We start from the raw sequence: 26,911 nt of genomic DNA on the forward strand, positions 1-26,911 counted from the left end.
TTTGATGGCATCATTCCCCAGATTCAAGTTTCCTCTGAGATTTATGTGCTCAAATCTACATTCACATGTTGATGATGTGTTAACTCACTTCTTATCCAATACAAATGTTCCTTAATTTATTAACAGTACTAATGGACAAATAAAATAGATTAAACTTGTGTAGTTACTGTAGATTTGTTTATTTACATTCTTTTCATTCATGTAATGTAAGCAGTGTTGACAACAGTGAATAATAGCACAAACACATCACTCATAATACATAATCCAGCACTCATAAATCATAATACTTGCAGAAGATATTCGTGTCAGATGTTAAATAAACATTTAGTAAGCATCTTTAAGATGTATATGGTTTAGAATATGTAAATCCACTTTGGAAAATTAAGGTGTTTACTAGAGATCCCGTTATCTATACATAATAAATCGTGATTTTACTGCAAAATCACAACAATAGTGTCTAGCATCTTTACACATTCAGCAGTTTACTCTACAGTAGTTCAGCAAATGTGTTTTTGGTTTTCAATACTCACTTTTGACACATTTTTCTCCTCCGTGTTTGTTTATGACGTATCCTCAGCCGTGGCCTCCTGGGATAGAAAAGTATCCAGCGAGGAATACTTCAGAATCCGGGCGGAAGTAGTAGGCCATCCGGGAACTCCTCGACTACTATTTTATGACTACTGAGGTTTCTGACATACTTATTTGCTCGCCTACTGCTTTATTAGGTAAGTAGGCGGTTTCGGACGCACTTTAAGTAGGCGCTCGTCCGAATCTCGCGAGAATTAGTACGTCACGCAGGTAATTTTCGCCTACTCTTTTTGCTTCAGACATACTTATTCGCTCGCCTACTGCTTTTCCCTTACTAAATAGTAGAGAAGTAGGCGGTTTCGGACACAGACAATGTGATTATGAATGTCAGCTCAGCTAGCAACACTGGACATCGACCACACGGCAAACGTTACTAAAGGTGGCTCTGGCTGCTAGTGTTGGCTAACGTTAATAAAATCTAGTCAACGGTAACACTAACTACAGACTGGTCTAGCCAACGTTAAGTATTTAAATGGGACAGCATAAGAAGAGAGAATCATTCAGTTCACTTGTCACTGTGTTTATGATATTAAATTAGTTATCTTACCCAGTAAACGACCTGTTGCTCGCCATTCTCGCTTCTCTATCTTCTCGGTGGCAGCAGCGGCGGGAAACCGTAGTGGGCGTGGCCAACTTGTCACTTCAATCGAGGGTGACCAATAGAAAAATGCCTTTCATCCTGGTTGGTAGAGACCGCCCACTGAGCTACAGCTTCACGTGCAAACAAAACTTTTCAATTCGCAAAACTTTTCAACTTGCAAAACTTTTCAGCTTGCAAACCTATTCACCTCGCAAGCAAAATATTTTGACCCGCAAAAAAGACAGCAGAAAAGAGAGCAAAATGTGTGGGTTTGGGATGAAAAGTTCTCGAAGTGCAAAAAAAAAAAAAAAGGTTTTTAAAGATTTACACGCACTGCAAATAATTCTGTTATCAACTTTTTATTTTTGAACCTTAAGAAGACTTTTTTTTGCAATATATATATTTTTTAATTACAAAATGATTAGTTTTACTCTCAAACACAATATGTTTGTTTGAATAAAAAAGACACAAAAGAAACTCCATACGTGATAACACTGATCATAATGGTAAGATAATAGAAGAAATGATGGATTTGAAGGGTTTGGTGTGTATGAATGATGGGAGAGCTACTAGAATTGATTTGGCCCAGGGTAAATGTTCTTATATTGATCTAACTATGGTGTAGTTGTATAGCAGGGGTATGTACATGGGATGTTTTGGAGGACTCCTTGATAGGAAGTGATCACTATGTTATTTGTTGTAAAATAGGATTAGATGATAATGAAGATTTAGAGGATGAGATGGGTAGATGGAAATTTAAATCAGCAAATTGGGAAGCATATAAATTTATTACTAAAGTTAAGTTTCAGGAGTTGAGCATAAATGAGGACAATGAGGATGTAGAAAAATATAATGAGAAATTATGTGAAGTATTGTACAGTTCAGCTGAAATGGTTATTGGGAAAAGTAATGGGAATAAAAGAAAGAAATCCGTACCTTGGTGGACAGAAGTATGTAATAAAGCAATAAAAGATAGAAATAAGGCTTTTAAAAAGGTTAAGAAGACATTTATATTTGATGACTTGATTATATATAAAAAAAGCACAGGCAAATGTAAGGAGGGTAATTAGAGATGCTAAAAAGAATTACTGGAGAAATTATTGTAATTCTATAGGGGATGAGGTTGATATTAGTGAAGTTTAGGGTATGATTAGAGAGATGGGTGGTTTTAAGAGAAATTTTTGAATTCTTGTTTTAAATAATGGGGAAAGAATAGCTGTGACTAATGCGGATAAGGCAGAAATGTTAGCAGAGGTGTTTGTTAAAGTACATAGTAATAATAATATATCAGAAGAAATGAAAATAAATAGAGAACAAGGTATAAAGAAACATCCTAATATTAGGATAGAGAAAAGGCCTACTAATGAACATCTTGATGTGGAATTTTCTTTAAATTAATTAAAGAGAGCTGTTGGAAGAGTTAAAAAAAAAAGGTGAAAAGATGAGATATGTTATATGATGATTAAAAATTTATCAGATTTTTCTCTGAATTATTTATTGTGCCTTTTTAATCAAATTTGGAGATTAGGGAGACTTCCTTTTTCATGGAAACATGGGGCTATTATTCCTGTTTTAAAGCCAGCCAAGAACAAGCATAATGCTGCCAGTTATAGACCTATAGCACTAACGTCTAATTTGTGTAAATTAATGGAATGTATGATTGTGTGTAGATTGAACTATATATTAGAAAGGAAAGAGTTTTTTTTCACCACATCAGAGTTGATTCCGTAAAGGACGAAGTACATTAGATGCTGTTATTAGTTTAGAAACAGACAAGCTCAAGTTAATAAAGAGGTGGTAGTAGGTATCTTTTTTGACATTGAAAAAGCATACGACATGCTTTGGAAGGAGGGGCTTTTAATAAAGTTTGAACAAATAGGAATTTAAGGCAGACTGTTTAACTGGATTAAATATTTTTTTACTTAATACAACTGTTCAGGTAAGGGTTCGGTCTTCATATTCTAAGATATATAAAATAGATAATGGTACTCCGCAAGGGTGTGTATGCAGTCCAGTGTTGTTTAATATCATGCAAAATGATGTTTTCAAAAATGTAAAAATAGATATAGGAAAATCTCTCTATGCTGATGATGGAGCGATATGGAAAAGGGGTCGTAATGTTTCTCATGTGACAAGAGTCATTCAATCAGCAGTTAATGAAGTGGAAAGATGGGCTAACAAATGGAGTTTTAGATTATCAGTGGCTAAAACTCAATTAGTCTGTTTTGCGAAGAGAGATCATAATCCTGAAATAAAAGTGAAGTTATAAGGACAAGTACTTGAACAAGTTAAATATATAAGATATCTAGGAATATGGATGGATTCCAGGTTGACTTTTAAGATGCATATTCAGAAGTTGGTAGATAAGTGCAAAAAGAGTAATAATATTCTACGATGTTTAACAGGGATGGAATGGGGAGCTAGTAGGACATCTTTACAGAGAATATATAGTGCACTAATTAGGTCAGCAATTGACTATGGATGTATAATTTATGGATCTGCATCGATATCCTTGATTTAAAAAAAGTAGAAACCATTCAGCCAATTTTAAGAATATGTAGTGGAGCTTTTAGATCTTCCCCAATATCAGCTGTACAAGTGGAGGTGGGAGAAATGCCTGTAAGTTTACGAAAATTGAAATTATCAACGAATTATTGGATAAATGTAAAAGGGCATTCTGAGATACATCCAGTAAAGGACATATTGAAGGACTGCTGGGAATATGGGAATAATAAAATTAAAAGTTTTGGTTGGACAGCAAATAGAGAAGCTTCGATTTTGGGTATTTCAGAAATCTCAGTTAGTCCCTTAGTTGTTATACCGAATATTCCTCCTTGGTTGCTTCCTATGCCTCAAGTAGATTTTTAATTTAGAAAAGATGATTAAGAATGAGAAATCTAATCTAAGGAGGTAATTGTTCAACAATATCTAGATCAAACTTACTCTTCTATGCTTCATATCTTCACAGATGGATCTAAAGATCCTACATCAGGAAATTCAGCTGCAGCTGTATATATCCAAAGTTTACAGCTTAACATTCAGAAAAGGTTAACTAATTATGTATCTGTCTTTACAACAGAGCTAATAGCAATTTTATTAGCTATTCAATGGGTGGAGGAAGTTAAGCCTTCAAGGGTAGTCATCTGTTCTGATTCTTTATCAGCTTTAAATAGTTTAATAAGTGAACAATCAACATCAAGGAAGGATTTAATCTATGAGGTACTTATTAATATGCATAGGATTCAAGAAATGGGTAGTCCTGAGGTTCATATGGGTACCTGCACATGTAGGAGTACAAGGTAATGAAATGGTTGATAAACTGGCCAAACAAACAATGAAAAGAATGAACATTGAGGTACATATTGCACTAAGTAAAGCAGAAATAAAAGGAAAAATTAAAGAAATCTTGAATATAAAGTGGCAGGAAATGTGGGACAAGGACTTAAAGGGCAGACATTTATACAGTATTCAAAAACAAGTTGGTAAAGGGAGAATATGCTTTAACAATAGAAAAGAAGACATGATTATTACTCGACTACCTATTGGACATTCTGGTTTAAATCATTCTTTATTCATAATCGGGAAACATCAGTCAGGATTATGTGATATATGCAATGAAGCAGAGACTATTGAGCATGTACTTCTACATTGCGCAGTGTATACCAAAGAAAGAGATGAGTTATTTAAGAAAACAGAGCAACATTGGATTATTTAATTTCACTATATCAAATCTTTTAAGCTGTGCCTCAGGACAAACTAGTATTATGAGAGAAATTCTTAGTTTTCTGAAAATAACCGGATTAGAAAGTAGATTTTTTTTTTTTTCTCCCTTTATTATCCTTTACGTCAATGCTTCACACTCCAGTCCAGTTGGTGGCGGCAATACACCATAAGTTGGCTTGTCAACCGCCATTAAATCATACAAGAAGAAGATGTCTTTGCTGGTTTGTGTGTGTTCACCATGGCTGCGTCCGAAAACATAGGTAGCTGTCTTGTGCTGCCTCGCTGTCTTATAAGAGAATGACTTGTACGGCAGCATTTATGCATGAAGGTACCTCACGAAATTGATTTCGGACAGACTTCTGAGGCAGCGTAACAGTTTAATGATCTACAGCAATATAGCGCAAGCTTTGGTGAGAACTAAACAAATATTTAATTACTACAGTAGTAATTTCTCGATAGAAATGATACCAAAATTTAAATATGTTGATCAAAATCGTACATTTATACACAACCTGAGCAGCAAACGCAACTTTCGGACGCCATCTTTATTTTTCTAGCTCAACTGTCACAGAATGGAAAGCACAGGATTGTGGGATATCAAAGGCAGCTAAGGATACATCTATGCTTCCTTCAAAAATCGATTTGAGGAAGGTATCTCATGAGAGAGGAAGTGAAGCTAACATTGGATTCGGACGTGCCTTGATGCCTTACTACCTTGAAATGTGTCCTCGGAAGGCAGCATTTTCCAGTTTTCGGACGCAGCCCATATGTATTGTGCCCATAGATCCTGTCATTCAGTGATAGATTTAGCTTTCCTAGTCTGACTTTCCTTCTTGATAATTTCTAGTTTTTCTTGAGTTTTGTCTAGTTCTCCTTTTTATTTTGCTCTAGTTCTCCAAAGCTTAATTTTTTGGTTTCTTTTGTTTTTGAACTAATCCTTTATTTATTTAAGTTTCATGCAAGGGTGTTCTCTTGCTTTATTTTTGTGTTCGCTAGTTTCAGTCATTTACTTTTTATTTCTTTTGTTTCTCTAGTCTTAGTTCTCTGCCTCAGAATTTGTTGCCTCATGTTTTATTTTATTAACCCTCTCTTGTGCCTTGCCTGTTTGTCTTGTCTATTGTTTGAGTCTTGTCTGTTCCTGCCCTCCTCTGCCCTGTGTCTGGAGTTTGCTGGGCCACTTTAGACTGCCTGGCAGCCAAGACTGGAACTACTTGAAAGAGCCGTGTGAAACCTTGAGTTCCATGTATTCCTGTCTGGTTCTTCCCATCTTCATCCCACCTGGTCCTGCTTCCCAAGCTGTCCTCAAGTCTGTTGTCACCTTAGTCTGTCTTCAGTGATCATCCTCCCTGCTTGTCATCGTGTAGTCTGCCCTGCCCTGCTGTTTGACACCTAATTTGTCACACCTAAATCTCCTTGTTGTGCCTTGTCTTTAGTGTTGTAATAAAATCCCTTAACTGCTCATTCTGCAGCTGGGTCCTCACTCCTGCAAAACCTGACACAACCAATCTGGTTAATCATGTGTTCACCGATTGTGTAGATTTACAGCAGTGAAAAACACATTTCTAAACCAACAGACTGTCCTGTCGCTCAATGAGGCTCTTAGGAAAATAACTTTGTGTACTTACTGTGATTTCAGACTGTGGTGATGTGGTTTCTCCACTGCATGGATCTTCATGTGTATCTTAAGATTACTTTTAATAGTGAAACTCTTTCCACACTGATCACATGTGTGTGGCTTCTCTCCAGTGTGAATCATCTTGTGTGTTTTCAGATGATGTGACAGACTGAATCTCTTGTCACAGTGTGAACACTTGTAAGGTTTTTCTCCAGTGTGGATCATCTCATGTCTTTTCAGTTTTGATGAATCCGAATTTTTTCAAGTGTGACACTTGTAAGGTTTTTCTCCAGTGTGGATCTCTGTGCCGTTTTAAACAGTCTGCTGTAGTAAAAGTCTTCTCACACTCAAAGCACATATAATCTCTTACACCAGTATGAATTTTCTCATGTTTATATAAATGTGACAGCTGTGAAAAACTCTTTCCACACACAGAACATGAATGTGGTTTCTCCTTCGTATGAACTCTCAGGTGTGTCTTCAGGTTTGATGAGGTAAGAAATGTTTTGCTGCACTGATCACATGTGAACGGCTTCACTCCAGTGTGAACTCTCATGTGAATATCAAGACTGTTTTTGCATGAGAAACTCTTTTCACACTGATCACATATAAACTCCTTTTCTCCAGTGTGGATTTTCATGTGACGCTTAAGTTGTGTTGATTGAATGAAACTCTTCCCACACTGATCACATGCAAATGGCTTTTCTCCAGTGTGAATCATCATGTGAAGCTCAAGATATCGCTTGTGTGAGAATGTCTTTTCACACCATTCACACATGAACGGCTTCTCTCCGGTGTGGATCATCATGTGATTATTTTGCTGAGATTTCCCACAATGTCACACTTGAATGGCTTTTTGTGTTGAAAGATGATATTTTCTCTTTCCCACACTGATCACATGTAAACGGCTTTTCTCCAGTGTGGAACTCTCATGTGACTCTCAAGATTTTGTTTGGATGTGAAACTCTTTTCACACTGAGTGCAGGTGAAAGATTTCTTGGCTCTTCTTTTCTTTAAAAATGTCTTAGTCTTTGAGCGGCTCAAAGGTTTTTCTCCAGGTTTGACATGATGTTTCTCCTCCACTTCACTCAGTTCTTCACTCTCCTCCTCTTCTTCAATCATATCTAAAATGGAAGAGAAAAAAGAGAAAATGTCCTCAATGTTTGATGTCCTTTTCAGTACATCAAAATAATTCAAATAAATTAAAGAGAGAAATATGAAGTGAAAGGACATAAAAGTGAACCCTGACGTAACAAAGCAGACAGCTGCTATAAAATATTACGAACACTTTAATGCTTATATAAATGAATTATACGTGCCTAAAAGTTTCCATGAATGAGGTACACTGATCTTCCATTTTATTATTTTTAAAACATTATAGACAAATCTCACTTTTCTAATGTGATATTTACATTAAAATATATGATACTTTCATATTTCGACACCAACTTTTAGATATTTAACCTGTCTAACGCTGTTAAACATGACATGATTTTCCTCATTTTAAGGAAAATGGGCATTTCTCATTTCTTAAATTGTGACACCCAGGAAGTGACATCGTTTGGGCTCTTTCTACAGCATGATGGGAGGACAAGAAACTAATCAACTTTATCAGTAACTATGAATCAGATTTTGCTTAAGATTATGCTTACAACCCTGTCAGATATTCTGGAAAGTTCATTTACTTGATACAGTTTAGTGTTTATGGTTTAATGATAAAAACAACAAAAATCCAATTTCTATTAATCTAAATCTTGAATCTTTCTAAGATGAATGAAGAATAAACACCAACCTCTTTGTTCTTCAGTATCTTCAGTGTGTTTCATTCTGCAGGGTTCTGGATCACTCGTGTTCTCACTGTCCTCTTTAATAAACTCAGTCTTTGCAGATTTCAGCTCTTCCTGATGCTCTGATGCTCTTCTGATGGGAATATCCCAGCATTTATTGGAGAACTGATGTGGGAGGAGCTTCACTGATGATGCGCTTGCTGTGGGAGGAGCTTCACTGATGATGCGATTGTTGTGGGAGGAGCTGATCTGCCAAAATAAAAAAAAGTATATCAGTTATATATACACACACATGTATAAATGTCAATTCGTATAAATAATGGTCAGAAAAACAGTTTAAAGCATAAAAACATAATAAGAAATAAAAGTAGATATTTGTAACCAACAACGACTCTCAGTCTATTGACACCAATGAAATGAGCTTATATGATTTTGTTGACTTGTGTATTTGCTTTATCCCAAATGTTTCCAAGACTGTTTCTCGATTTCTGGTTTTATTTTGTAGAATCCATGGGAACACCAAAGACGCTTTAATATATTATGTGTTTTATTAGACAGGTGAGCAACTGTTTGGAAACATTCATCGACAGAAAGTGAATCATGTTATGAAGCTCAACACAGCAGCATTAAAACAACTTCAAACACACAGATGTATTTAATATGATGAAACAGTGCTGTGTTACTCCACATCGGAAAGAAGCGGAAGCGATCGTCTGGGAATAATAAAAGCTCCACTGCTCTGCGCTCGTCTCTCATTAGCAATCGCTCCAGCTCCTCGTTCTGCTCCAACGTCTTTCAGCCACACCCTGCTTCATACTACAGTAATGTTAATAAATCATTATTCATTAACTCATTCATAACTATGACTTCTGCCTGAATCCCATTGGATTCTTTTCCACCAGCTGTAGATGTGAAGACAACACCTCCCATAATTCTGTGAAATCAAGGCGTCATCAAGCTATGCTTTTGTTTGAATTAGTGGCCTCTAATGGTGACAATTACATATTGTGCCTTTAAGTGTCAATTTACAGCAGATCTGAAGACATCAGCGTAATAAATGAGGTGAAAACAGGAACTATTGACATGAAATAAAGAGTGTTTTCAGCAGCTGATGATCCTCAGACTATCAACACTCAATTAAACAAGCCATTCAGGATCATCAGCAGATCATCTCACTTTATTCTGAGTGTTTGCTGTTAGAAACACATTATTTCAGTCAGGATAAAAGTCTATACCCAAAGCATAATAATATGTCACACAGTTAATAACTCGCCACCAGTTTTATTATATGACAATCATAAAATCTTTAACAATAAAAAAACACCAGCAATATTTTCCAGTGTCAAACTTTATCAATACATTAATAATGATATGAATACATAAAGTTTAATTAACACATAAATTAACATTTATGAAATTTATTCAATACTCATGTACATGTACATTACCCAAATATAATACATAAACACATTTATAAACTTCAATTTAAACCATCTAAAAAGAGAGGATCACAATTTTAAGATGTCTAGACCGTAAGTCAATAAGCCTGCGGAGGAGGAGAAAGAGTCACTGGGCCACGGATCGACGGCCTCAAGAGCACATACCATGTGTGAACTGACGACCGGACCATCAACCAACAACTTTAAAATGGTGTAGTGAATAATGCTAATAACTCATGCCCATGCAGTGAAGGAAAGACCCAGATAACCCCAGAGGAAAGTACTCCCATGCAGACTGACTCCTAAAATACAGAAAAATGGGTTAAAAACTCCTCTTTTCTCCAAACATAATACAGACCTAAGCAGTTGGTACAAGTCAAACTCAAATAATAAAATCAAAAACAGAAAATAAATCACTTCAAAACAAACACAATATGTGACCAAAAATTAATATAAAGAAAATAAATCACAAGCAAAACGGCAGTGCCTAGACATCAGAGGTCCATAGATAGGAAGATCTCTGCCATAATCCGAGAGTGGACTGAAAATCCTGCGTGACAGAGTGGAAAAGAAACGCTAAAATAATAGAGAACATACAAAATACATGCTATTTTTTATTTAGTAGTGTCCTGAGTAAGATATTTTACATAATATCTTGAGATCCGTTTTTTCACATTGAGGACAACTGAGGGACTCAAACACAACTGTTAAAAAAGTTAGAAAACTTTTGAACAGGATAAAGATTTTTCCGGAAAAAAAATTAAGTACAATTTACATTGATATTTGAATTCAAAAGTGTTCACCCTCTGCTCTTAATTCATCGTGTTTCCTTCTGGAGCATCAGTGAATGTTTGAACCTTTTTTAACAGTTGTGTTTGAGTCTTAATTAAGAACCAAAATCTTAATTATTCCAGGATTAGTTATTATAGTCTTCAGCTTAGTCCTTGTCGTAGTCTTATTTGTGATGTCCTTACATTAATGCACCACTAGATGGCACTCGAGTTTTCTGAGTTATATATACACATAGGAAGTAAGTGAGAAGAGTGAGAAAGTATGCTGAGCATGTGCATGCATGTTATCCTGCTTCCTAGGGCTGGGCGATATATCGCATGTGATTGTCACGCGCATTTCGTCAGTAAAGCCGGTTCCCTGATTGCCGCTAAATCGCCATCACCTGCTTTCAAATGGAGCGGCATTTAATATACAGAGCCGTAGATCACTGATAAGCCACGCAATATCGCATTCATTATCGAAGGCGATACATCTGCGATATGAACGCGATATTGCGTGGCTTATCAGTGATCTACGGCTCTATCTATTAAATGCCGCTCCATTTGAAAGCAGGTGATGGCGATTTAGCGGCAATCAGGGAACCGGCTTTACTGACAAAATGCGCGTGACAATCGCATGCGATATATCCCCCAGCCCTACTGCTTCCTAAGACGAATACACAGTTTTGTGCTTCTTGTCTACATGAAGATATAACAAATTTGGCGACGAGGATGTTTTTACAAGATTTCCTGAAAATGGCATCAGTAAGCGGTCCATTTCCCAGACCTTTTTTGCCTTGTCCCGGTGAGCCTGCTATACCACTAGTAACATGGCTGAAGATGTTGCAGAACTACATGCTCGTCATCAATGCTACTGGGGATTCCTGGCCAGAAAACGAGCTTTGCTCTTTCACTGCCTTGGAACTGAAGGTCAGAGACTCTTTTATACATTGCCCAATACCGGCGACGATCTGGCAGATGCTATTAAAGCTTTGGAAGAGCACTTCATTCCAAAAATAAATGTGGTCGTGGAAAGACATGCCTTCAGGAAACGAGTGCAGATGACAGACGAATCGGTAGTGCAATACATTGCTGCATTGAAAGATTTGGCGTCTACTTGTGAACTTGCTGACAATCTTGACAATATGCTGCATGACCAGCTTGTAGAAAACATTGCTAACCCTCGCATTCGTGAAAGATTATTAGTGGAATCTAAATTGACACTGGAGACTGCAATTACAATTGCCACACAGCTAGAGGCTGCTGATGACCAGGCAAAATCAATAGCTACAAGCAACCCTGCTCCAGTACAAGCCACTCCTGCTTCTGGACGACAGCGTCCTAAGGCCAAATTCAAAGCACATACCTCATCAAAACCCTCTGCTTCTGCTCCGTCAGCTCGGACATGCTTCCGCTGTGGCTCTGCTAGTCATCTTGCAAATGCACAGAACTGCCCTGCTGCATCTGCTAAATGTAAGAATTGCAATAAGACTGGACATTTTGCACGAGTCTGTTGTTCTGCTCCTACTCGTTTAGTGCATTCAGTTGAATTACCAGAGGTCTGTATTCTCTATCTACCTGGAGCAACTGACCAACTGATGTGTGATGTGACCATAAATGCCACACCTGCTGCCACCCCTGTGTCTCTTCAACTCACAGTGGACTCTGGTTCATCAGTGTCCATCCTGCCAAAACAATTGTATGAGCTGCATTTTCACACTGTACCATTACAAGCTCCTACTGGCCGTTTAGTTACTTACTTACAAGAGCCAATTTCAGTACTAGGATGTTTATCTGCAACGGTATCCAAATATGGCATTACCTGTCCTGCACACTTCTTCATAGTCGACAAAGGCACAGCTTTGTTAGGCATGGACCTAAATAAGGGACTCCAGCTTAAATTTGATGGACACACTGTGCTGCCGCCGCCACAATCCACTTCAGTCTGTGCCCTCTCCACTCCTCCATCACAGCGTGCTGCATTGGGCTATGTAAAAAATTTTACACACAAGGTTAACATTTCTGACTCTGTACCTCCTGTCAGACACAAATTGCGTCGCTTACCTTTCTCTGTGAGAGATGCTGTTTCCACAGAACTGGAATGACTCTTGCATGCAGGTGTAATTAAAAGGATTGACTCCTCTCCATGGGTTTCCCCAATTGGTGTGGTCCAAAAGAAAACTGGGGGGATCCGCATGTGTGTGGATCTGCGAGGGCCCAACAAGGCAGTTATAGTAGACAGCTACCCACTGCCACACATGGAGGAGATGATGACATTACTGCAAGGTGCAACTGTATTTTCAACTATAGACTTGGAAAATGCATACCATCAGGTACCTCTTCATGAAGACAGCCGGGACCTCACTGCATTCATTACACACGAGGGGCTCTTCGGGTTCTGCAGGGTACCTTATGGCTTGGCATCTGCTCCATCTGCATTCCAAAAAATGATGGTTGTCATTCTAAAAGGACTCCAGAATGTTGCAAATTATCCGGACGACATCATTGTGTGGGGGCGCTCTTTATAAGAGCATGATCAAGCGCTAGAGAATGTGCTGCAACGTCTCAAAGATGCTGGGTTGGTGCTGAATGAGTCTAAATGTCAATTCAGAAAGCAGAGCTTGAAGTTTTTAGGACACATGGTGACGTCACAGGGTATTCAGCTGGATCAGGAACACCTCTCTGCAATAATCGTTGCACCTGCATCATCGGATGCTGTTCAGTTGCGTTCTCTGCTGGGCCTCCTCTCATGGTACAACAAATTTATTCCCAATTTTGCTTCCGTAGTGATGCCTCTGCATGCATGCCTGAGAGATGAGAGTGGATTTAGCTGGTCTGATGAAGCCCAACAAAGCTTGGCTGAGGTAAAAAAGCTACTGGTACACAGTCCTGCTCTTGCACTATTTGACCCGGGGATGTCAGTGGTCATTTCTACTGACGCGTCTGCTTACGGACTAGGTCTTCGCACAAATATGCACTGATGGTCAAGAACGTACTGTTGCTTTCGCATCCAGAACACTGTTGAAAAGGAGGCTCTGGCATGTGTTTTGGCAGTGGAAAGGTGGAGGACATACTTGTGGGGCCGCAGATTTACTCTGCGGACTGACCATCAAGCCTTAACGATGCTGCTGACCACAAAAGAGACTGATAGAGCTAGTATGCATATAGCCCGGTGAGCTGCACGGTTGCTCTGTTTCAACTACGTAGTCAAGTACCATGCTGGATCTGAAAACCACACTGCAGATTGTCTGTCCCGCTTGCCCCTGCCTCTTGCTTCGGATGCTGAGTCGGATACCGAGCCCGAGTTTGTTGCTTTACTGTCCACTGGTCCAACTGCCATATCCCAGGATGAGTTTGCTGCTGCCTCTACTTGCTGTTCTGAACTCTTTGCACTGCGCACACAAATTGCTTGTGGATGGCCTCCATCTTCTGATGCTCTGGATCCTGTTCTTCGCCCGTACTACAAACTCAGACATGAGTTTAGTGTGCAAGCTGATTTTGTGTTTAGAGGGTCTCGATTGGTGGTACCTGGGGAACTGTGTGAGCCATTGGTCCGCATTGCACATGAGGGCCATCAGGGGATTGTGAGAACAAAGCAACGCCTGCGTGAAATGTATTGGTGGCCCAGAATGGACACACTTGTGGTAGAGAAAATCAGTTATGCCTTTCTTTGGATAAAACTGCGAAAGCCTCTGCTGTTCAACTCCATCCTGTTCCTTTACCTTCTGCACCTTGGGAAAAACTGGCAATAGACATTGTGGGCCCTTTCGAGACTGCTGTCTGGGACTGTCGATATGCTCTGACACTCACTGACTATTATAGTAAATGGCCCGAGGTAGCCTTTACTGCTTCTGTTACAACAAAACAGGTGACTGCATTTTTTACCTCTGTCTTCAGTAGACACGGCAACCCGACCACTCTGGTCAGTGATAATGGACTTCAGTTCACTTCCCCAGAGTTCGCTGCTTTCCTGAAAGAGAGAGACATTAAGCACATTCGCACATCAGTGTATCATCATGCTGCAAATGGAGCTATTGAACGCTCCCACAGAGTTCTTAAAAGTACAATTCAATCAGCAATCCTACAATCAGCACCATGGAAAACAACAGTGACTGACTTCCTGCAGATCTCATACTGTGACAGGGGTTTCCCCCTTCGAATTACTTCATGGAGGGAAAATGCGTACCCGCCTCAATGTCCTGAAACCCTCACCTTCTGGTCATGAGCCTAAACAGCTGCAGAAGCGTGTTTCGTCATGTCAGGATGTCATTAAATCTCGCTTTGACCACAAGCATCGAGTGTGCTATTTTTCTTTCCAAAAAGGGGATAAAGTGTGCATTAAAAAGTCAGTACATGTACCAAAAGCCCATCCAAAATTCACTCCTCCAGTTGAGGTTAGGAAAGTTGGTCCTTACACCTACCTCTTGGATGATGGAAAGAAGTGGCATGCATCGTGTCTTGCACCCGTGCTAAATGAAGCCCTGGATAATGGACTGACCATCAATGCTGAAAACTTGATTCCCTCTCATGTTCCATTGTCTGGAAATTCAGTGTCTTCTGATGCTTTTCCACAGGAGAGACGTCAAAGACGTGAGCCAGGTTGGCTAAAGGACTATGTCCATTAGTCACAGAAGCTGACATGGACTTTTGAAACATACATTACACATAATCACATGAAAATTCAAGTACTGAATAGTAGTTGAGTAGTTTTGTTCATACTTTTGTTCAGCACTCTTTTGCATTCATTTAATGTGTTGCTTAGTGTATAATTCATATACATGTGGAATTGTTGATACATTTCAGATTTTATGTTCTTTATTTATATTTCATGCTAATTGTCAGCTTAAGAAAGAATTCATTTAACTAAGTGGGAAATATGTGATGTCCTTACATTAATGCACCACTAGATGGCACTCGAGTTTTCTGAGTTATATATATATATATATATATATATATATATATATATATATATATATACACATAGGAAGTAAGTGAGAAGAGTGAGAAAGTATGCTGAGCATGTGCATCCATGTTATTCTGCTGTTCAAATTAGTTATTAAAGTTTCCTAAGAGGAATACACAGTTTTGTGCTTCTTGTCTACATGAAGACATAACATTATTCTTCATCTTATTCTTGTCTTCGTGATGTGACTATTTCAACTTAGGTGTTTGTCCCACCTCTGTTCAATCTTCAATCCTTCTGGTCAATCAGGTATCGTCTTGTTTCAAAGGTGTTTTCTCCGTCTCGGCAGAGAATACTGTTTAGACGTGATTTCTATTAAATGAAATATGATACGTTTTATATCGATTTCATTCAAGCCATGATTTAAAAGAGAAAAAGAGAATTAAATAGTTATACAGTTACATGAGTTGTGGGTGATCTAAATCATAACTGGTCACATGTAGCATGTGTGGACATGATATTAAATGTATGCAGTTAAAAGCTGTTTGATGTTTTTCCTCAGTCAGGAAGTATGAGTGCCATAAAAGTACCTAGAGGGGGTTGTTCTATAGATGGACTGGAGCCGAAAATCTGATTCTCTGAGCTTGAGTTCCTGGAATTATGTTTTGATAGAATCATCTGAACAAAGCACTTGTCTGGTTCATCCATGGTCCTTACATATTTGAAATTTCTAAAAGTTTACTGTCAATCTACGGTGTCTTTTATACAATATAGATACTCTAGCACCAGTAATTGTAATTTGTGTCATTATAAAAAAAAATTCACCCCCCTCAGAGTTGTCATGAAGGGCAAAATTAGCAGTATAGACCAAAACCACAATTTGTACCAGGCTTTAAACATGTTTTTTTCTGCTGTAAAGTTGGTCATTTTAACATGGGACTCAATGAGGTTCTGCTCTCTTTTGGAGCCTGTCCATGAAGCTCTAGCGCAAGTTCTGCTGGGAAGACTCAAATGTTACGTCACTTATCAATTCAGATCTAACCAATCATTATCTAACACTTGGAGTATAAAAGATCAGCACTTACGCTTGTCTGAGTTCGCAGATGCTGACGGAAACTTTCAGTTAACGGAGCGTCAGTCGCAAACCAATTTGCTATGTCTTCTAACAGATATACCGTGTGCGATTATTCAGATTCCGAGGAGGATTTCGTTCCACCATCTCCTCTTCCCCTGCGTCGTAGTACGCGCATTCAGTGCCGCGACACCTCATGGGTTCAGTGGTCCTCGGACAAAATAATCAACACTCTCGAGGCTGTCGGAATCCCGGTCAGCCAAGGATTATCCAGAGAAGACTTGCTTCTCATGGCCCAAAATACCCTAGGCAGTCCACCTATCACGGCCGACACCGCTGCTTCAACTTCAGCGCCGTCAGGCCACACCAAACAAGTCGGAAAGAAGAGGGCCGCCAAGTCGTCTTCTCCACATTCAGCCAAAAGATCCTCGCAGTCTGCACGGATAACATCTCCTCCGACCGTTTCCGGACCTGTGGATATTAATTCGCAGCTCATTCAGGTTGTTCAAAGCCTTTCTGACACTGTTAAAGGCTTAGAATCAAAGGTTTCGAAATTTGAAAATTCCTTTGCGTCCTCTAACCTTTCAGCAAATTCTTTTCCAAGCGCTCTAGCAACTCCAACGGATTTTCCTCCACCTGCCGGATTAAACTTTTCATCGTGTGTGCCTTCGACCTCTTCTGCCTTGCCAGCTTCTCTTACGATCCAGACGCCATTCCAACATGCTTCGGCCGTGCCCGCTACGCCAAACTTCAGTCTCTCCACGGCTGTTCCAGCTCAAGAGTTTGGTAGGAGTTTTGTTTCACCTGCTGCAGTAACGGTGTCACCCCAAATAAGAGCTAACATCATCCAAGGTAAGAACATAAACCTGGCAACCTTATTGCTTCCTTCACCTGCAGCTGACAGACAAATGGTTGACTGTGGTGACGTGGCAGTCTTTCTCAAAACGTCCGATCCCAGATTACAACGAAATCTCTCATTTGGCGAATTCGTTATTGCTTTCAGCATCTACCGAGACATTCTGTGCCAAGTGTTCCCAGATCGAAGGGAAGAGCTCGATCTTTACCTAACCATGATGGCGGATTTTAATCAAAGATATGGAGGAACTCTATTTTACGAATATCACAAATCTTTTTCTGCCAAATCCGCTTCTTACATTTGCCTGTACAACACAAAACTGAACTGGTCAGTTACCGACACCGAACTGCTCGTCCGTCATTTTGGCGGTCAAAAGATCTTAGCATGCACTATATGTAGCGCTCACGGACACTCGGCTTCATTCTGCCCTAAAGCATTCGCTACTAAAGACCCGGCCGCTGTCCATAGTGCTGAAAACGTAAGCGCTCCTCTCGACCGTAAAGGTCGCCCTATTGTGGAGTTTAACGGCATTAGCCTATGTAATAATTTCAATGAGTCTGTGTGTTCCTTTTCTCAATGTAAATTTGCTCATATTTGTAGCTTTTGCAAGGATCCACACCCGAAATCAGTCTGCCCTCGCCGGTACAGGCCAGCAACCCGAGGGAAGACCCAAATTCAGAAAAAATTCTGAACAGACACCCATCAACACCTATTAATATTCCAGTCCTCTCTAGCTACCTCTCTTCTCACCCCGATCCAACTTTCGTTGATTACTTAATCACCGGTCTGTCTCAAGGGTTTCGGGTGGGCATCCTTTCCCATCTTACATCTTTTGTGACAAAAAACCTTCGATCCGCTTTATCAGAGCCTGATGTGGTTTCAGCTCTGTTAGAGAAGGAAGTAAATAAAGGTTACGTTATTGGCCCTTTTGCTTCTCCTCCCTTTTCTCCTTTTCGGATCAATTCTATCGGCGTTGCTACTCGTAAATATTCTGGTAAAAAACGTCTCATCTTCGACATGTCTTCTCCTCATTCTATTCATACCGCAAGTGTTAACGAACTAATCCCTTTAGCTCCGTTTTCTCTGCATTATGCTTCAGTCGACCATGCCATTCATTTAATCAAGATAGCCGGTCAAGGCGCTTGGCTGGCTAAAGCCGACATTACTGATGCTTTCAAGACTATGCCCATTCACCCCTCCGACTGGCCATTATTCGGCGTTAGATGGGAATCAAAATTTTACTTTGCAGTGAGGCTCACGTTCGGGTGTAGAAGTAGTCCCCATATTTTTAATTCTCTTTCTGAAGCCCTGTGTTGGATCCTGCTAAACGCCTGTAAACTTCCATTCGTTTTACATTTGCTCGACGATTTTCTGCTGATCGATTTTCCTTCTCCCCAATCTTCAATTCTCGACACGCTTAAGCAAGTTTTTAGTGATATCGGCGTTCCCCTTTCAGAGGAAAAAACCATGGGCCCCTCAACTTCGCTAGAATTTCTCGGCATCTTACTCGATACTGTCAACATGCAAGCCTCTCTTCCAAACGAGAAGCTTTTACGAATTAGGGAGTTTCTGGAAACTTTTTCTTCGTTACCTTCCGTATCTAAGCGCGACATGCTTTCTCTGCTTGGTCACCTAAATTTCGCTATGAGTATTATTCCTCAAGGCAGGACATTTATTTCTCGGCTGTTAACTCTCGCGCACTCCGTGCCAAAATTAAGCGACCCAATTCAGGTAGACGAAGGGTGTTTGTCTGATCTCAGCTTTTGGTCTCGCTTAATAAATCATTGGAACGGTATTTCCTTTTTCTATAATGATGTTCCTGAATCATCCATAGATTTGCAATTGTTCACTGACGCTGCCCCCTCTATCGGTTTCGGGGGGTTTTTTAAAGGGCAATGGTTTGCCGAGGAATGGCCAAAAGCATTTCCCAAGCCTGAATCAGGTTCCGTCTCTTCCGCTCTTCATGAAATCTACCCTTTGGCGGTAGCTAGTGTTCTCTGGGGCTCCGAGTGGTCTCGCAAACGTATTATGATGTTTTGCGATAACGAAGCCACGGTCGCTATCATCAACAAAGGTAGATCTTCCTCTCTGTTGATCATGCCAGTTCTAAGACGTTTAATTTGGCAATCCGTCGTTCATAATTTTATTATTTTGGCCGCGCACATTCCTGGTCACCGTAATATCATTGCTGACTCTCTTTCTCGCTTTCGTTTCCAGGCTTTCAGACGGCTCTGCCCTTCAGCCAATCAGGATCCAACACCATGCCCTCCACTAGCAAGGATCATATTAAATTAGACCAATTGCTCAAATCGGCTAGTCACTATATCTCCAAAGGCGTGGCTCCTTCCACACTTAAGGCTTATACTTCAGCATGGTCTTCATTTCTAATGTTTTGTTTTTCCCTTCAGATTTCTTTATTTCCCATTCTAATATCGACCGTCTGTGCTTTTCTAGTTCACAATTTTGAAAATCGCAAACTTAAAATTTCTTCCATCCGTAGGTCGCTCGCAGGCATTCAATTTTATGCAAGATATTTTAATCCTAATTACCCAAGTCTTTTCTCCGTGCCATCCATTCGCTTATTACTCAAAGGGATGGCTAACTCGTCCAGCAAACCTCCAGATCACCGCCTTCCAATTACTTTGTCTATTTTACAAAGATTAATTCTTTCCATCCGCAATGGTCTCTTTTCCCCTTATATTAACATTTTGCTGGAAGCAGTGTTTCTATCAGCCTTCTACGGTTTCATGCGCCCAGGGGAATTTACTTCAGATTCTAAACATTTCAATCCTGCCCTTGGTCTGTCTTTTTCTGATTTAGGTTTTTCACCCAATTTCTTTACTCTTTTTCTGAAGCATTCTAAGAATGATTCTCAAGGATCTGGTGTCACTCTAACCTTTTCTAAACTTAATAACAGCTTCTGTCCTTTCAATTCCATGATCAAATATCTCAAAGTCCGGCCTAAAACTCTCGATCATTTTCCCCTTTTCCTCTTACCTGATGGAGCACCCCTCACTAAAGCTTGGTTCAGGACTCATTTAGCTACCACCATAGAAAGCTGCAGCCTTTCCCCCTCGCTATATACTGGTCACTCTTTTAGGATCGGGGCTGCCACCACAGCAGCCCAACGAGGAGTTTCATCTTCAGCCATCAAGCTCCTGGGCAGATGGTCCTCCTCTGCATTCGAATCCTATATTAGACCAGATTCTAAAACCATCCTCGAAGCTCAACAAGCTCTCTCAAGTCAAGTTTAAGGTAAAATCATGCAAATACTGGTGGTGGTGTTTTCGTATTTCATTTCATCATTTCCAGCTTCTATAGCTGTTCAATTTTTGGGGGCTCGTGCGGCCTCATCTCTGTGTGGCCTATCGTGGCCGTGTGACCCATTGCGGCTTTGTCTCTGTGTGGCCGATCGCGGCCTCGTCTCTGTGTGGCCTATTGTGGCTGTGTGGCCCATTGCGGCCTTGTCTCTGCGTGGCTGATCGCGGCCTTGTCTCTGTGTGGCCTATCGTGGCTGTGTGGCCGATCACGGCCTTGTCTCTGTGTGGCCTATCGTGGCTGTGTGGCCGATCGCGGCCTCGTCTCTGTGTGGCCTATCGTGGCTGTGCGGCCGATCGCGGCCTTGTCTCTATGTGCCTATCGTGGCGTGTGGCCGATCGCGGCCTTGTCTCTGTGTGGCCTATCGTGGCCGTGTGGCCGATCGCGGCCTTGTCTCTGTGTAGCCTATCGTGGCTGCGTGGCCGACTGCGGCCTCCTCTCCGTGTTGCTTGTTTTCCTTGTCGCTCTCTTCCTTTTACGTTTTAATATGTTTTTCTCTGTTTCAGGAACTGCAAGATTCTTCTCGGGTGGGTATTCATTCCCCCTCACAGTTTTGAGGGGAAGTGGGCTCCGTCCTGGCAGTCACGTCTCACCACCATTTTTGGGGGTTGGCTACGCCCCTGCCTTCAGCTTCAGGCAGGATACGCAACGTCTGCAACCCTCAGTATCGTGAGCTACGGACGGGGCCTACGCCAAAGATCATAAACTTTCTATATATTCTGCTTACCGTTCGGTAATAAATATCAGTGTTACGTCATTTTGCCTCCTGAGTCTTTCTGGTAGAAATGAAGCTCTAGCGCAAGTTCTGCTGGGAAGACTCAAATGTTACGTCACTTATCAATTCAGATCTAACCAATCATTATCTAACACTTGGAGTATAAAAGATCAGCACTTACGCTTGTCTGAGTTCGCAGATGCTGACGGAAACTTTCACCTCCATCCTCCCCACCACCACCAGGATGGTCCCTGTCCATACTCCTCGGGGGTTGGCTACGCCCCTGCCTTCAGCTTCAGGCAGGATACGCAACGTCTGCAACCCTCAGTATCGTGAGCTACGGACGGGGCCTACGCCAAAGATCATAAACTTTCTATATATTCTGCTTACCGTTCGGTAATAAATATCAGTGTTACGTCATTTTGCCTCCTGAGTCTTTCTGGTAGAACTAGCAGTCAGTCGATGGACTGCAGTTTAAGTCACTTCCATATTGGCTTCAAGAGAAACTTGGGTTGAAAACACTTGAGTGAAATATAATTTACTAGGCATTTTAAAGCTCTACTGAGAGATAAAAACATGGAAAGAAAACTAAATCATAATAGGCTACTTTGTGGCTTTCCACACTAAAATTATTACTTAGTCAAGCAGAATCAGAAGAAAATGAAAACAGACAATAACAATGTGTTGTTGGTAAAAGGATTAATGAGTTTAATCAATCAAGTAAAAGTGGAAATGAATAAGACAAATCTCTCTCTTTATGGCTTAAATAAGAGAGTCAAATCACATCAAGAGAAGAAGAGAAGCAAGTGTTCAGTTTCAAAACTACATGAAAGCATATCTTACATTTGCATAGAAGAGTAGAAGTGGAAGACAAACTAGATGTTCTTATGAAAAGCAATGAAGAACAAGTTTAAATGAATATTAGATTCATGTCTCTCTTAAGAGTGTTGTGGCATCTTCTTCAGCTCCTGAACTTTGCCTTCAAAGTTTTTTCAAAGAGAAAGTCTGAACTGCTTCTTCCCAGTGTGAATCTCATGTGAATCTTCAGCCTTGATTTACATGTGAATGTTTTTCCTTTCTTGTTCACATCCATCAGGTCTAAAAGAAACATTAAATCATGTGAGATTTCAAATAAGAGAAATGTGAAATAAAAAGTAAAGCTTTAAGTCAAGATCACTGATGAGTTCAATAGTCACTTTAATCCCATCAAATCTGATCGACAACTGCTGTGTACAATTATGATTTATTTTAATGCCATGAAGAAGATTTGTGTTATAAATCACTAGTTCGGTCATGAAACTCTAGATGACGCAGGTTTGACATGTGATCTTTAAACAATCACAACACGGCACAAGCTGACTTAGTTTTAATAACTAAAGAGAATTAGTTGACAGATGGTCATTTCAAACTGAATGTCAAACAAATGTGTGCTGGACTGAAGGAAACGCACATTCATGCCTGTTCAATAGAGGGCGCTACATGCACTGCACTTTCAGAAAAGCATCTGTCAAACCATAAATGAAAATGTGTCACATGGCAAAAGTGTGACTTTCGATGGACTATTTCTCACAAACAACTTGTTAATCATGATTTACTCGTAGTTCAAAGTGTTCATGAAATGCTGATGTTTGAATTGAAGTACATCAATCTTTATGCTGGTTTCACTGGTGCCATCAAATGCTCTCAGACGTGTCTCTGCAGCAGCTCAAAGTTTATATCTTATTGGTCCACATTTCTTTGAAGGACAAAGAAAACAGTAGAAATATTCTCTGAAGAAAAGATTATGGTTCTTCAGTGTCATGATGAATGAATGAATGAATGAATGAATGACTGAGGAATCATAAATAAACACCAATCCTAAAACTTACATTAACTGGGGCAGCAGGAACTAACTGATAAAATTGATCATGAAAACAACAACCAATCTGATTATATTTTAATCATGTGCTCACCAATTGTGTCGATTTACAGCAGTGAAAAACACATTTCTAAACCAACAGACTGTCCTGTCGCTCAATGAGGCTGTAGGGTCTGCACATTTAAAAAAAATGAGCAGATCCCACCATAAACTGTGTTTTAGCCTCAATTCAGTGAACTTTGGTTTGTAAATCGCACATTGGCTCCAGCCTGGCAGACACTAATGGATCACAAGACCCTTTTTATGACTATTTCGATAGATTCCTGAACATTTCCCTTGCGACTTCAAAGGGGCTGCGGCCACCTTGGATCGGTTACTACGAGCCAGGCGCAGCATACCAAACAGCAATAAAAGCGAAAATACATGCACGCACCCACGCACACAGGCACGCATGAAGTTTGTATGCACAAATATGATTGTACCCGCAAATATGAATGTATCCGCCATTGTAGTTCAAGCTGCATTTATGTATTCCTAGTGTAGAAGTTTAGAAATGACTATAGTGGGTTAATTTTTCATGTTAAGCGATAATATTAAGAATATAAAGTGTATCTTCCTTAAATGCTGTTGGGCACCTGTCAAGTTTGGACTCTTCGTAAAGCTCCTTGTCTGCCTTATTCACCAATGTATGTCATATTATTGTAAAATGCATATTTTTTTAATTGCTTCTTTTTTAAATGCTTCTATTTTTAATGGGACTATGAAGAAAGTACACTCCAATTTGCCACTCTTTTGATCACCTCTGTTTTCTTGACTTTACTTTTATTTTATACTGTATATATATTTGTAGTACTTGTGTCTATTTAACTGTATAACTTTTGTATTATCAATTTTATATATTAAACACATTATGCTTGATTACTCTGCCACTCATTCAACAAAAACCAGGTCACTTCTTCATTTCGATCCGGAACCATTGCTTTACACTTTGATTTCTATAATAGGAATGCGGAGAATAACATTCCTTTTATAATAGTCTCTAAACAACTATTAAAGAACTAGAACTGATCATATATGTAATTAATTATAATTTGTTGTAGTTAATTTACAGTATATATGCACAATTCCCTCCTGGGTCGATATATGTATCATAATTAATCATAAAGCTTTATAATTTATTATATTCATATATTTCACCCATAAATTAATTAAATACCTGTACGAATTCGCTACAGCTCTTAGGAAACTAACTTTGTTTCTCAGCACATAAAGATTAACTACTTACTGTGATTTCAGACTGTGGTTTCTCCACTGCATGGATCTTCATGTGTATCTTCATATTACTTTTAATACTCTTTCCACACTGATCACACGTGTGTGGCTTCTCTCTGCTGTGGATCCTCTCATGTGTTTTCAGATTTGATGACACAGCGAATCTCTTGTCACAGTGTGAACACTTGTAAGGTTTTTCTCCAGTGTGAATCCTCTCATGTTTTTTCAGATTATGTGACAGACTGAATCTCTTGTCACAGTGTGAACATTTGTATGGTTTTTCTCCAGTGTGAATCATCTGGTGTTTTTTTAATGCGCTCCCTGTAATAAAAGTCTTCTCACACTCAAAGCACATGAACTCTTTCACACCAGTATGTATTTTCTGATGCGCATGTAAATATTTCAGCAGTGAAAAACTCTTTTCACACACAGAACATGAATGTGGTTTCTCCTTCATATGAACAGTCAGGTGAGCCTTCAGGTTTGATGAGGTAACAAATGTTTTGCTGCACTGATCACATGTGAACGGCTTCACTCCAGTGTGAACTCTTATGTGACTCTTAAGTTGTGCTGATTGACTGAAACTCTTTCCACATTGATCACATGCAAATGGCTTTTCTCCGGTGTGGATTTTCATGTGTTGATTAAGATGATTTTTTCGTGTAAAATCTTTCCCACATTGATCACACTTAAATGGCTTTTCTCCAGTGTGGATTTTCATGTGACTCTCAAGACTTTGTTTGGTTGTGAAACTCTTTCCACACTGAGTGCAGGTGAAAGATTTCTTGGCTCTTCTTTTCTTTAAAAATGTCTTTTTAGTCTTTGAGTGACTCAAAGGTTTTTCTCCAGGTTTGAAATGATGTTTCTCCTCCACTTCACTCAGTTCTTCACTCTCCTCCTCCTCTTTAATCATATCTAAAAATTGAAGAAAAAAGAGAAAATGTCCTCAGTGTTTGATGTCCTTTTCAGTACATCAAAATAATTCAAATAAATTAAAGAGAGAAATATGAAGTGAAAGGACTTAAAAGTGAACCCTGACGTAACAATGTGAACAGCTGCTATAAAATATTACGAACACTTTAATGTTTATATAAATACATTATACGTGACTGAATGTTTCCATGAATGAGGTACATTGATCTTCCATTTAATATTTTAAAACATTATAGACAAATCTCACTTTTCTAATGTGATATTTACATTAAAATATATGATACTTTCATATTTTGACACCAACTTTTAGATATTTAACCTGTGTAACCCTGTTAAACATGACATGATTTTCCTCATTTTAAGGAAAATGGGCATTTCTCATTTCTTAAATTGTGACACCCAGGAAGTGACATCATTTGGGCTCTTTCTACAGTATGATGGGAGGACAAGAAACTAATCAACTTTATCAGTAACTACGAATCAGATTTTGCTTCAGTTATGCTTACAACCCTGTCAGATATTCTGGAAAGTTAATTTACTTGATACAGTTTGGTGTTTATGGTTTATTGATAAAAACAACAAAAATCCCATTTTTCTTCATCTAAATCTTGAATCTTTCTAACATGAATGAAGAATAAACACAAACCTCTTTGTTCTTCAGTATCTTCAGTGTGTTTCATTCTGCAGGGTTCTGGATCACTCGTGTTCTCACTGTCCTCTTTAATAAACTCAGTCTTTGCAGATTTCAGCTCTTCCTGATGCTCTGATGCTCATATGATGGGAATATCCCAGCATTTATTGGAGAACTGTTGTGGGGAGGAGCTTCACTGATGATGTAATTGTTGTAGGAGGAGCTTCACTGATGATGCGATTGTTGTGGGAGGAGCTTGACTGATGTGGGAGGAGATGATCTGATCTGCCAAAATAAAAAAGTTTATCAGAGTCTGATTTTATACTAACGGACAAAAAAAAAAAAAAAAAAAAAAAAAAAAAAAAAATATATATATATATATATATATATATAATTCAATGTCAATTCTTATAAAGCAGTTGAAATGTAGATATTTGTAACCAACAACTCTCATTCTATTGACACCAATGAAATGAGCTTTAAAGATATATGATTATATATATAGTGTTTTTTTGATATTTTAATCCATAATCATATTATACCTTTAAAGCTATAATATGATGTGAAATGTGTGTGTGTGTGTGTTGCTTTATCCCAAATTTTTCCAAGACTGTATCTTGATTTCTCGAAACCTCGATTTATGGTTTTTATTTGTAGAAACCATGGAAACACCAAAGACGCTTTAATATATTATGTGTTTTATTAGACAGGTGAGCAACTGTTTAGAAACATTCATCGACAGAAAATTAATCATGTTATGAAGCTCAACACAGCAGCATTAAAACAACTTCAAACACACAGATGTATTTAATATGATGAAACAGTGCTGTGTTACTCCACATCGGAAGAAG

At 39.2% G+C, this 26,911-nt stretch overlaps 1 protein-coding gene across 1 annotated transcript; it reads right to left on the minus strand.

Moving 5' to 3' along the window:
* Positions 1 to 24,294: 24,294 nt before the first annotated feature.
* Positions 24,295 to 25,278, minus strand: LOC125260928 (gastrula zinc finger protein XlCGF52.1-like). Its single transcript, XM_048179454.1, has one exon. The coding sequence runs from the start codon at positions 25,215 to 25,217 to the stop codon at positions 24,498 to 24,500; it is 720 nt and encodes a 239-aa protein (XP_048035411.1). The 5' UTR covers positions 25,218 to 25,278; the 3' UTR covers positions 24,295 to 24,497.
* Positions 25,279 to 26,911: the final 1,633 nt, after the last annotated feature.

Source organism: Megalobrama amblycephala, unplaced genomic scaffold, assembly GCF_018812025.1.
Source record: "Megalobrama amblycephala isolate DHTTF-2021 unplaced genomic scaffold, ASM1881202v1 scaffold199, whole genome shotgun sequence".
Taxonomy (NCBI): Eukaryota; Metazoa; Chordata; class Actinopteri; order Cypriniformes; family Xenocyprididae; genus Megalobrama; species Megalobrama amblycephala.

Excerpts from the sequence above, each read along its gene's own strand:
- LOC125260928 (XM_048179454.1), bottom strand. The coding sequence starts at position 25,217 with ATGAAAATCCACACTGGAGAAAAGCCATTTAAGTGTGATCAATGTGGG.